Source organism: Leptosomus discolor, chromosome 14, assembly GCF_034619465.1.
Source record: "Leptosomus discolor isolate bLepDis1 chromosome 14, bLepDis1.hap2, whole genome shotgun sequence".
NCBI classification, from domain to species: Eukaryota; Metazoa; Chordata; class Aves; order Leptosomiformes; family Leptosomidae; genus Leptosomus; species Leptosomus discolor.
In genome coordinates, this window is record NC_141404.1 from 4,181,842 (window position 1) to 4,194,380 (window position 12,539).

At 62.8% G+C, this 12,539-nt stretch overlaps 1 protein-coding gene across 1 annotated transcript; it reads right to left on the reverse strand.

Annotated features, from left to right (window-relative positions):
- Positions 1–1,964: 1,964 nt before the first annotated feature.
- On the reverse strand, positions 1,965–9,544 carry ARPC1B (actin related protein 2/3 complex subunit 1B). Its single transcript, XM_086473311.1, has 10 exons — positions 9,452–9,544; positions 6,468–6,541; positions 5,600–5,704; positions 4,841–5,063; positions 4,398–4,505; positions 3,801–4,007; positions 3,495–3,570; positions 3,215–3,411; positions 2,734–2,824; positions 1,965–2,257 (listed from the first exon to the last, which is right to left on the reverse strand). Exons 2-10 carry the CDS (start codon positions 6,529–6,531, stop codon positions 2,219–2,221), a joined length of 1,110 nt encoding a protein of 369 aa, XP_086329437.1. The 5' UTR covers positions 6,532–6,541; positions 9,452–9,544; the 3' UTR covers positions 1,965–2,218.
- Between the last annotated feature and the right edge of the window lie 2,995 nt (positions 9,545–12,539).

Genomic DNA, 12,539 nt, shown 5'->3' on the forward strand with positions numbered 1-12,539 from the left:
TGGAAAAAAAAAAACCACAAACTTGACCAAGTTTAAGACCCAACAACAGAACTTGTATATTTGGCTGATTAAAATGTAAGTTATCATAACTGCCCCGTCCTTGTCTGGTGCGTGTGTCAAGGAGCAGGAGTGCCCAGGCTGCAGCGGCGCGCGGGTGGCGTGGCGGCTTCTGCGGCCGCAGCTTTGCTGTTCGGGTGGTGGTTGCGGTGTGGAGTTTGGCTCCGGGTTCAGGAGCTCCGTCAGGAGACGCAGCCTGAAGGCAAAAAGCTTTTCCCGCTGTCTCTGATGGCACAATCTGGTGGAGAAAACAGTTCCCCTCAGGCTGCTGCCTGACCTCGTCACTCTGTCAGGAGGCCGGTCCCCAAACTGTCACCCCTGTCAGATGTCCTGTCTCGCAGCGTGGGGCTGCTGGGGCTGGAGATGCTCCCAGGAGGCCCAGGGAGGCCTGTGCCAGGGACACCAGCACTTCCCAGCCTCGCTCGCCAAGGCAAGGCCGGAGGAGATTCCGCCCCAGAGCTCTCGGCGTCACCAGCAGAGAGGTCACAGTCGGTGCAGGGTGACAAATGTTGGGAATTTGTTCCGTGGAATCTGGTCCCTGCCTGATGGGAGGGTGTGGCGGAGGGATGTGCCGCAGGAGGTGTCGCTGGGAGCTGCCTGCTCAGGCCGTGGGGGGGAACTTGCTCCCCTGGTGTGGGAATGCCGTGGGAATGCCGGGTCATCTCCCCTGTGGGTAAAGGCCCTCGGGCTCTTCCCCCGGCCTGTGCTTTTGTGCCCAGGGTGTGATTTGGGAGAGGAAATACCTTCAGGGAGCTGGTACAGGGAGAGGTGCCCTTGCTGTCGGCTCCGAGAGGGAGGAACTGGTACGGTGGGGCCAGAACTGACGCAGAAAGTTTGGGTGGAGCGGGGGGGGGGCAGTGGGCTGATGCCTGGGACGAAGCAGGGCAGGAGGGGGAGAGGGATGGGGCTTGTTCACGTGGGGTGAAGACAGAAACGGGTGGAAGAACCTCCCCAGTGGAACACACCTCCCGCTAACCCGTGTCTGGAGCAGAACCCAAATGTCCCCGTCCCTCCCCGCCAGCCAGCGCTCCCCTCCCGGGCCGCAGTCAGGGTCTGCTTCGAGGGGCGCCACCAGGAACGGGGTTTAACCCCAGCTCTCGCGGTGAGGTGTGACCCCGGGAGGAGCAACCGTGTTACACGGCACAGATGCCTTTTCCTTTTGGTGACAAATGCAGGATTTCCCCTTCAGTTTAAGACACGGCAACGCTGGGGAGGTGGCTGGGCACCCTGCCTGCCCCGGCACACCTTGCCGCTTACTGGTTCTTCTTCTGCCTTTGCCAAAGCCCTTATCAAGCACTTCATCGTGGTTTCGTACCCTCTGTGAAATGTGTGACCCTGCCCATTGTTTACCACACGCAATTAAACCCTGCTCTGAAACGTGGAAGGATTTATCCACTTTCTTACAGCTTCTTCCGAGGCTCCTGGGAGCAGCTTCGTCCTCCCAGTGCGGCTGTGAGTTGGGACTGCTCGTACCCGAGTTAGAGGTGAGGAAGGTGGAAACGGGAGGTGCTCTGATCAAAACTGCCCGGCAGCCTGCGGTAACGGGCTGGAAAGGGGCAGGATTGGTTCAGCAGCCCAAGGTTTCCAGAGCTGGCTCCCAAGGTGTGGAATTGCACACCCGATGGGACTCGGCTGGTGGCCAGGAGGAGCTCGGTGCCAGGAGCAATGGAAACCTGCGCTGCCTCGCCACCTCCAGCCTCGCCCCTGCCGTTCCTCTAGTACCGATCCTGTTTTGAAACCGTGCTGCAGCGGGGAACGGGAGGTGACGTTCCCCTTCGCCCCACGGTCCCGGTTCATCCTCAGAGCTGGTGGCAGAAAGGTGGTGGGAGGCAGCGCGGCGGCCTGGAGTCACGACGTGTTCACATTGAACTTGTTTTAAAAAAACAAAACAAACCAAAAAAAATCACTGGATTTATACCGGAAAATCTTTATTTTTGATTTCTTTAAGCGATGTATGACCAGCATCAGGTAAGATGGTAACAAAAATAGTAAAAAAAAAACTGTTTTCTTTGTCTGAGAGCAGCCGCCGGGGCTGGCTGGCAGCCGGGGAAGCGCGTTGGTGGCATCGTGGCCGGCTGGCGTGGGCTCGCGGGGGACAGCAGGCAGGCAAGGCAGAGCAGGGGCAGGCGGGCAGGCGGGTCACCCTTCCCAGATGCCTCCTTCATTTGATCTTGAGATCCTTCAGCGCCGACTCCAGGCTCTAAAAGGTAACGGGAGGTCTTTCGTCATCAGCTTTTTGCTTTCCAGGGCAACTGGAGGTGGTTGGGGAGCTGAAAGTGGGGGGACACAGCTGGGGGGGAAGCTGTCCCCTGGGGCGCCAACCTGTCCCCTCTGGGAGGACATCCTGGCTTTGGCTGGTTTTGGCTCATTTTTCCAGCCATGTGGGCAAGCTGAAGCCAGGAGAGGGTGCTGGATCCCTGCGCAAGGCTGGCGTCAGCCCCTCCTCTGATGGCGAGACGTGAAAGTGCCACCCAGGGGTGTCCCCCACCCAGCCCTGGCTTAAAGAAGATCCCACCCAGGACTGTGGGACCCCCGTGGGCAGGATGGGCCCCACCACCCCAGCAAAGAGCTGCGCAGCTGCAGGGTGAGGGATTGCAGGTAGAGCTGTGGCGAATGAGGGTTCGACACTGGGTGCTCCCAGCCCGGGGGGACCGTGGCACCATGGGGACACCTTACCTTGACGTCCCAGATGCTCATGCCGCCGTCCATCCCCGTGGTGCAGAACTGCGAGCAGTTGGCCTTCCCGCCCGCCAGCACCGAGATCTGGCTGCGGGGCACAAAGGGGTGGCAGGGGGTCAGCCCCGGGTCCCTGCCGAGCCCTTGGGGCTGCCCGGTAGCTGGTGGGTGGGATTGGGGCTGGACTACTTCATCTCTCCCCCACACGTGTCTAGGAATGCTCGGGGGCTGGACCTCTCTATATCCCCCACCCACAGGCAGGGATGCTCCAGGGATACCCAGGGATGCTCCAGGGTTGTCCCAGCTCCCAGAGCTGGAGCCCTCCATCTCCCCCACCCGCACCCAGGGATGCTCCAGGGTTGTCCCAGCTCCCGCACCAGACAGCAACGCAGCCAGGGGATGCTGGGGGGCCAGCACCCCCAAGCAGCCTCCAGGGCGGCCCAGCTGAGCCTGTCTCTCCACCCACCCACCCTCCCAGTACCTGATGCTGTTCTTGTGCAGGGTGTCCAGCGTGGCGTTGGCGGTGTCCGAGCTCGCTTTCTTGTCCAGGTTCTGGAAGCGCTCGCGGGCGGTGAGGCCGCGCTGGGAGCTCTGCTTGGGGACATCCAGCTTCCCCCCGAAGGTCAGCGCACCCTGGCTCTCCTCGTAGGTGAACAGCATCGGGTAGCAGTCATGGCCCTGGGGAACCAGCCCGCCCTGCTCAGCACCCTCCTGCCGGCTCCCGGCGTGGTGCCCAGCCCGTGTCCCCAGCCCGGACTCACCGCGGCCACCAGGCTGTTTTCGGTGATGAAGGTGACGGCCAGGAGGGGCAGGGTCTCGGTGCACAAGGAGGCGACGCTGAGAGGGAGGGCAGAGCTGCGCTTCAGCCTCTCTGCCCCGAGACCGGCACAAGCTCGTGACAGAGGTGGAAGCCACAAGACTACAAGGCGCGGACGCCCCACCTCCTCCATCCACATCTCCTCGGCCCGACCCAACCCAGATGTCTCCATCCCCGGGTCAGTTTTGGGGTCAACTCCCCCCGACAGTACGGCCACCCCCAGCCCCCTCCTCTCCCCAGCCCTGCTTACGCCATCTTCTTGTTGGCATCGGCCAGGCAGAGGGTGCTGTCGTGGCTCACCCAGGCCACGCGGGCGCCGCTGGCCGAGAAGCAGATGCTGTGCACCCACCCGCCGCTGCTGCTCGATTCGAACATCAGCTCCCCGAAGGGCATCTTGGAGCCCCACGGCGTGGGGCTGGGCCGCTCCTCCACCTCCTTGATGTAGGCTGAGAAGATCCTGGGGGTGAGAGCGTTTTCGGGGAGCCTTGCCATGTGTCCCTGGATGCAGCACCGGAGCCGCCTCCACCCCGGCCCCTTTGCGTGCCTCAGTTTCCCTGCCAGAGTCCGGGGGGGTGCCCTGCTGCCTCCCGTCCCCGCTAGGTGCTGTAACGTTGGGATGGTCCCCAGGGCACTCCCCAGCTCTCCCCACACCTCCCCTGTGCCCCGTCGCCAGCTCCCAGCGCACACAGAGGGATGCAGCCTGCCCCACGGGCAAGCCAGGGTGCCAAGCTGCCCCCCCACCCCGTTGTGTTGCACCAGGTTGGGACCCCCCAACCCATCCTTGGAGTGTCCCACCACCTCAGTGCCCCCCTCCCCCCCTTCTTCACCCCCTCCCTGCTCCTCTCACCGGCACTTGAAGTCGCAGGAGCCAGCGGCCAGGAGGACGTTGTTGGGGTGCCAGTCGAGGCTGAGCACCGTCGAGCGGATGGGCTTCTTGATGTGCTTGCAAACCCACCTGCGTGGAGAGCGGTTGGCATCGGTGCGGGGAGCATCACCACCTCGGGGAAGCCCCTGGGCTTTCGGGGCAGCTGGCTGAGGGTGGTCAGGGCTCCAAACTGCCCTGGGCCACCATCCTGCAGGAGCAGTGTGGGCACAGGGAGTACTCCCTCCATCTCTCCATTTGTCTCCAGCTCTTCTCTGTCTCCCCCATCTCCTGCATCACCTCCAGCTCCTCCAGCCTCCTATCTCCCAATCCATCTCGCTTCCATCTCCCCATCCATCCAACCCTCCCTCCCTCCATCCATCCATCTCCCCCAGGACAGACCCAGTGAGGCCATGGCAGACCCTCACCAGTCATTCTCCTGCTCAAAGTAGCAGATGGAGATGAGCCGGGAGCCGCTGCCCACGGCAAACTTGTTCTCCTTGGGAGACCACTTGACGCAGCGGGCAGCCCGGTTGATCCGCAGGATGACCAGGGTGGGTTTCCAGATGTTGCCCTTCAGGGTCCAGACATAAGCGTTGCGGTCGGTCCCGCACGTCACCAGCCGGTTGCTCTCAGGGGCCCAGTCAATGCCTGGAAAGGCAGAGGGGGGTGATGGTGGCCCAGGGAGCCGTGGGGATGGGGAACAGGTCATTTGGGGCTGGAGGCCATTTGAAGGCAAAGCTGTTCTGTGTGGTCTCTGCTCCAGAGTCCCTCTTTGCTTTGCCCTACTGCCACATCCATCCCAAATCCTCCGACCCCATCCCTTTCCATCCCAAAGCATTCCATCCCAACACATCCCACCCCATCCCATCTCACCCTATCTCTTCCATCTGTCCATATCCCTTCCCATCCTTCCATCCCACCACACCCCATCCCACCCCATCCTACCCCACCCCATCCCATCCCACCCCATCCCATCCTTCCCGCTCCTGGGTGCCTTCTGACATTAAAAGATGTCAGGGCTAGATCAGGGCCAGGAGAAGTAGACATGACCTACTCCCTCTCCTCTATCCACTGCTCAACTCCCACCCAGAAGCTGCCAGTGTCACTGGGCGGGCCTGGGACCAGCTCTGGTCCAGGGAAACCTCCCATCTGTATCCCTGTCCCCTCTGTCAGCTGGGACTCACCCGTCACCTGCCCGTTGTGCTCCTTCAGCTCATGGACTTTGCTCCACTTGGCCCCGTCCTTGCGGTAGATGTGGACCTCGTGGTTGTTGGGGCAGAGGGCGATCTCTGCGGGGCGAGAGCAGCCAGGGCAAAGCCCTCCCCTGGGTCATGGGCTCTGCTGGGCGGGGGGAGCGGGGCCAGCCAGCACTGACCTGCCCCTTCCTGTGCTCCAAGCTCAGTGGGGCACGGTGGGACCCCACTGAGCCCCATCTGCACGGTGAGGTCCCACCGAGCCCCCTAGTCCCAGCCCCACGCTGCCCGAAAGCTGTCCCTGCTCCTGCAGACTGTCCCTATGGGGAAGGGAGAACTTCCCCCAGCCCCGACGGCTCAGCGCCCTCCCCTCCCAGCGTGTGGTCCTGTGGGGCTGATGGGATGATGGGATGGGACAAGAGGGGATGGGACAAGAGGGGATGGGATGGGATGGGATGGGATGGCTGCGGGTGCTCAGCTCCCATCCAGCCCCGCCTGCCCAGCCTGCCGGCCGGAGCAGAGAAAGCCCTTTTTGTTCTCTCCCACATCGGGAAATGCCATCGGCCGTGAATCACCCGGCTCAGCGCTCCGTGCTTCATCCTTCCCTCCCCACACCGGCAGCCACGGTGCCTCGGGGCCAGCCACTGTGCTGGCACCCCCTGCGGCAGCGGCACCGGGGGGGTACAGGGGTACCCGTGCTGCCCCAGCCCCAAAATCTGTCCCTGTCAGGACCTGCTTCCCCAAACCCAACTGCCTTGTGCCGGGGGGCATCACCCACTGCGGGGATGTTCAGCCGGGACAGCAGGTGCTTTGGGCCATGCCTGGGGATTTTGGGATGGGGTGCCCTGGCTGTACTCACGGGTCCGGTCCTTGTTCCAGGCGTGGCAGCTGATGGGCTCCAGCAGGAAGCTGTGGTAGGCCATGGCTTGCGGGCTGGGGATGGAATGAGACCCCCACGGCTGTCAGGAGCTTCTGCTCCAGCCACGGGGACAAGCCCCCAGCAGGACCCCCATCTCCCAGCCCCACCAAGCATTTCCCTCCCACCAGGATCAGCCCCGTGTCGCAGCCCACTGCATCCCCTCTCCGCCAGGGAAGGGATTTCCCTGAGGATTTCCAAGCTCAAAGACTGCCCAAGCTCAGGGTGGGGGGCAAGGGAGGGTCCAGGTGGAGCTGGAGGAGACGTTCCCCATGGTGCTGCCCTGTGGCTGGGCACCCCACCCTGAATGTCCTGTGGTTGGGTGCCAGATGGGTGCCCATGGCCAGACAGCCCACAGCTGGGTACCCCATGGCCAGGCACCCCATAACTGGGTGATACACGGGTGTCCCACAGCCAGATGGGAAGCAGGGACTGCTCCCAGGGACTTCCAAACTGGCTGGCTGGACCTTGGTGGACATGGAGACCCCAGTGCTGGCACCTCCAGCCTCATGTGCATCCTGAGGGGCCCCTCCATGGGCAGCACCTCCTCCCTCCAGCTGCTCCCACCAGCCCCGTGGGTCTGGATCCAGTCACTCCTTCCCCACTTCTCATTTAGGAAGAGCCAAAGCCTTGCAGGGGCACATGCATCACATCCCATCTGCATCCCAGCCACATCCCATCCTTTCCTATCCCATCCCAATCCGTGTGTCCTCAGCTCCAGCGAGCTGGTGACTGATCCCTTCCCCTGGCGGAACTCCCACCACTCCCACCAGCACCCACCAACCGCTCCAGTGCCGCAGGACGGAGCAGCTTCCCGCAAGCCCTCTCTGGGTGCCGCGGGACCGGGAAGGGCTCAGAGCAGCGGTGCAGCCCCTTGGCCACCCGGCTTGAGGTAACGCACAGATGTAGGGAAACACCTCGCCAGGGCGTGACGGACGCGGGGATTACTCACAGTTTGCCTCTTGGCTATTTTGGGAACTCCCTGAACGCTGCCCGTTTTCTTTGGCAGCTAAAGGCGGTACAGGGGAAGGAAAAAAAGTCCCTCCCAGCAAACCTCTGTCCCCAGACTGGTGAAAAGAAAATCCATGGAGCTTTTGCATGTGGAGAAATCCCAATGCCAATGCACGGCACTGCTCCACACTGAGGCTCTCGAGGGAGGAAAACAGGGATTTTCCGATGGCCACACAGGGCAGGATCGGGATGTGATGCAGCTCCGTTACCTCCCTGGCCAGCCCCAACGCTCCTGCTGCCACGCACCCCACGGCTGAGCCCCCGCCGAAACGCCCAGCCCCACCGGCTGAGCAGGCAGCTGCCCGACCCCAGCCCCACCGATCCCACCGGGGTTCGGCACGGGGTGACCCGCAGGAGGGTTTCGATGCCGCCGCTGCCCTGAGCCCTGTGGCCGGATCCACACCGTGAGCACCAAATAAAATCAGCAGCGAGGGGGGACGCTGCCGTCGGCGCCGCGAAAGATGGGGAGCGGGAAAGCGTGTGAAATGGGGACCCGGCTGGAACGGCTCCCGGGGAAGGAGGAATGGCAGGCAGGGCACGCCGTGCTCCAACATTCGCAAAGAAAACAGAGATGCTCTTTTTTTTTAGGTGGTCTAGATGCTCAGAGGCCTGGACCCCCCTCCCCAGGGGGTCTTGCCAGTCGCCCATTTAATGCCATCCCCTGAAGAGACGGGCTTGGCCACCGTGCCGGGGCGTGGAAGCCATCCCCCAGCCGCTGCGGTAAGAAGCGAGGGCTGCTCGGCCGCTGGCGCTCCCATCGCTCCCTGCAGCCGTTGATATTTCGTTTCCCCAGCAGCCGGTTTATGACCAGCTCCCTGCTGACGCCCCGTGGGCTGAGCCGAGCTCCTGCCTGGGGTGGGGGAGCCATGGGGTGACCCACCGGGAGCTCGGCAGCCCCTTTCCCAGCAGGGAAGAGCACCGGAGGGGCCATGGTTATCCGCCCGCTCAACACGGAGGCTCTCGAGGGAGGAAAACGGGGATTTTTGGATGGCCAGACAGGGCGGGATTGGGACCCGACGCAGCTCCGTTATCTCCCTGGCCAGCCCCAAGGCGCCGAGCAGTTCGGAAACATCCTTGGAGGAGATAACCAAACCTTGGCAGGAGCTGAGCGCTGGGGGCTCCTCCCGGTCCCAGGAGGAAGCCGCGCGCCGGAGGAGCTGTATTTTCGGTTTTGCCAAGCGTGGTGGGGCAGCGAGGGGTGGGTTTGCACCCACCAGCGCAGGGACGTGGTGATGCTGGGAGCCGTAGGGCCCCATGAAGCTATCCCCAGCCACCGTGGTGGCCTCGTCCTCCTGCACCACCGAGCTCCCGGCACAGACCCACGGGACCCCCTCTGCTCCCTGCAGGGTGTCACCCCCCACCCCAGTGCTCCTGCCGGCCAGTTGGGGACACCCAGCCTCCGTCCCCATTGTTGGTGTGGGGTACCCCAGGAGCCAGCACAGCCCTGGGGGGACATTACTGCCCCAGGGCAGATGGAGGGCAGCTCTGACCCTCCTCTTCCTCACGCTGGGCAAAGCCCGAGGCAGTTGATGCTCGAGGAGAAGAGGCAGATTGCAGGCAGCTCCGGCTCTGCCGGCACCAACCCCCATGAGAACCGCAGCCAGGGGACCCTTCCCAGCACCCCGCAGCTGCCAGGCCTCCGGCACGAGAATAAAACTCAAACTTGCTGCCAAAACTGGAGAAAACGAAAAAAAAAAAAAAAAAAAAAAAAGCCCAAAACACAGCGACGACCAAACCCACGAGCAGCGAGGCACTGCCTGCACCCCCTTCGGCCCCCAAACCAGCCCCAGCCGGGGGGTCCCCTCCTTCCCTCGAGCAGGGTGGGAGCGCCAGGAGAGGTGATGGCCACAGCCCCCCATGGGACAGACGCAGCTTCTCGCCGCCGGGGTGGCAGAGCTGCCTCCCCAGCTCCTTACCTTCGCCGGGCAGCGCGGGCAGGGCAGGCAGGGCGGGCAGGGCTAGTTCATGGACTCTGGGCAGTCGACACGAACGGCAGCCGCTCGGAGCGAGCGGCGGGAGCTGCTGGCCGCCCCGCCGAGGCAGCCCGACTTCCCTTTTCCTCTCCGAGAAATGCAACCACTTCCTTACGTGGGCGTTGGGGGAGCGCAAAGCAGCTCGGCGGCCGCCCTGCCCCTGCCTGCCTGCCTGCCTGCGAGCCAGGCCTCTCCGCCATCGCCGCACGTGGATGGGCCACCAGCCCCGGGATGCTCCCGGCAGCCCCCGTTGCCCGGTGGGATGCGGGCAACTCGCCCCGGGGAAGGATGAAGCCAGGAGAGCAGAGGGGAAGGATCCCCAACCTCTGCCCTTGGCAGCGGGAGGGTCGCTCGCCCCCCTGGGTCCCCGACGGGTTTTGGGGGGGGGGGAACGGGTGCAGGAGGGAGGCCCTGCCGGCCCGCAGCAGGCGAGAGCTGCGGTCGGAGCCCGCCCGGGGCGAGACGTGCGTCGGCATCGCCTCGCACCGCCGGGGAGATTCGCCGCGCGGCGGGAGCCCGCGGTGTCTGGATGCCGCCGCCCCGAGCAGCAGCTGCTGCTGGTTCCTGCGTCCCACCGAGCCCAGCGGGACCCAAGCCCAGGCTGGCAGCCCTGCTCGCCCCAGCGCACCACGCAAACCCACCTACAAGCCATGCACCCCTCTATTTTTTTCCCCTCCTGCTTCAGAACATCTAATTTTTACCCCGTTCCTGACCAGGCAGGGTAACTCCTAGGAGCTCATCTCCTGCTGGAAGTGCTGGGAAGGAGAGATGGGCTTTGGCTTCTCACTCTCCGACTTCAAGCCAGCTGCAGCGACGCGTGGAGGGACGCACTCCCCCCTTCCCTCCCTGAGTAACCACGCAGAAGCGGGACAGCAGCACATCGGGGTCCGCAGCACATCAGGATCCCGCACAGGGAGGTGCAGGACGTGGATAAAATAACCTCATGTTTGTTCAGCTGCAGAATTAGTCCCCGTGTGAGGGGTCAGCTGTAGGTAAAGGCTCTGTGGGGTGGCACTGAGGGGGCAGCTCTCCTCAGGTCCGTCAGCCATGCGGCCCTTCACGCGCATTGCCGTGACCCCAGCAGACACGCGTGGAGATCCCGAGACATCGCTGGAGGGTGGGGGGTTTCTGCGGCTCTGGTCAGGAGTGAGCCCCTACGGTGGGAAAAGTCCCTCTCGGAAGCAGTGAGTTGCCCCGTCCTCTGACACCAGTTTGCCCATTGCAGCACCCACCCTGGCTGCTGCCCCCAGCGCAGCAAGAGGGACTCAGCTCCCGCATGGCCGAAAGCTGCAGCTTTTCCAAGCTTTTCCTGCTGCCTGCATGTTTTCTCTAATCCTCCTTTGGCTACGAGCTGCTCTGCCTCTGCTCTTCACCAGGAGGGTTCAGGCTTTCTGACCACCTCCTCCTGCACCAGGACGAGCCGCTCTCATCCGCGTGGGACAGAAGGACACCGGACAGGAGGCCATCCCTCTGCTCATCCCTTCGCATCAGAACCCTTCCAGGCGGGGATGCGAACGAAGGGTGGGTCAGTTTAACTTCTGCGGGAGGAATCGGGGTATGTTTTGAGGAGGGAGAGGAGAGCGTCCCCCCCAGCGCTGCCTGCTGAGAGGTTCCTTGTCTGCCATCGCGTTTCCTCATCGCTTCTGGTCTCAAGGCTGCTCCTGCTGCGGCTCCTCTCTGAGCCTGCGCTAACGAGCGCAGCGAGCTGCCTCAGCCGGGGACACGCCGGGTTTGAACGCTGCTTGGGTGTCCCCCGGGCTGGAGCGCCCACGGGGAACCAGCCAGCGCTGCGGAGGTCGGGGACGAAGGCTCAGCACTGCTGAGTCTCTTGCCAGATCTGACTCAAGGTTTGGCCAAATCCTTTACCCGCTCTTGCCTCCCTTTTCTTAAGTGGAAAGATCCTCCCGCACCCACGGCAGGACGTCTTGTAACGCTCGGGGCCTCTCCAGAAAGGCCGTAGGGGATCAAACCCACTGCACAGACGCTGGGGACACCAGGTTTTTGCTGGGGTTTTCTTCGGAGGTGGGGCAGAGGGGATGAAAAGCAGCAGCCATGCTGCAGCTTCTTTTCGTTTAGAGGCTGGGGAGTTTTTCAGGCAGGCTCCAGGGAACGGTCCCTGGCATCCCAGCTTGCGTAGAGCCCCATTTCTTGCCCCCAACAGTCCGTTAACTGGTGTGTAAGGTCAGCGCGTGCAGCCAGCAGCTATCCTGCCACTGAGACCGCCACCGGAGCTCTGCTGTGAGCGCGGCTTTCGGAGGCACCGCCACCCCCAGCGCGCACCAGCACGGGCTGAGAAGCCTGGTGCTGCGGTCAGCGAAACGACACCAGTGAATTCTCAGCCACGCTGGCCACGAAGGGCAGTGTTAGAGACGGGGGAGGCCATCAAGGAGACAGTAGAGGCAAAACAACCACCGACCTGGCGCAGGTGGGACAGCAGCAGAACGTCCTCCCAGGGCGGAGCGACGGCCTGGAAACCCAGGAGCCCCCGTCCCCCACCCTCGGATGGGGCAGAAGGCGCAGAGGGCAGTTTTAAGGTGAATTACATTCCCCTTGCTTCTACTCTAAATATCTCCACTCTGTTTTTAATCTCAGACTTCTCGCGTACATATCTCACTGGGACAGTCACCCAGGGCAGTTTCTTCAAACCTCAGTTTGTTGGCTTTTTGGAGGGAACTTTCACAGTGACTTCAGAAACAAAGTCATCGCTGTCTGTGAGATATAAGCCTCAGAGACGGACAAAGCCAAACCCACGCTCCTCTGCCCAAGGCTGGCAGGGTCACTTCGATCCAGAAGACACTTAGCTCCTTCAGCGCCGTGTTCAAGCTGATAAACCCAACCCCACCACGAGTCATCGTACACATCAGGTCACCAGGCTGCAGGTTAAATAGTCGATTCTTTTATGTTTAGAAGGGAGAGAAAATTGCAAAGCCACACTTGGCTGCCAGGGGAAGATGGTGGGAGACAGAAGAAAACCTGAAGGAACTGGAAAACCAGTTGGTTCTCTGCACGCGGCCAACATTGCACCGAAAAC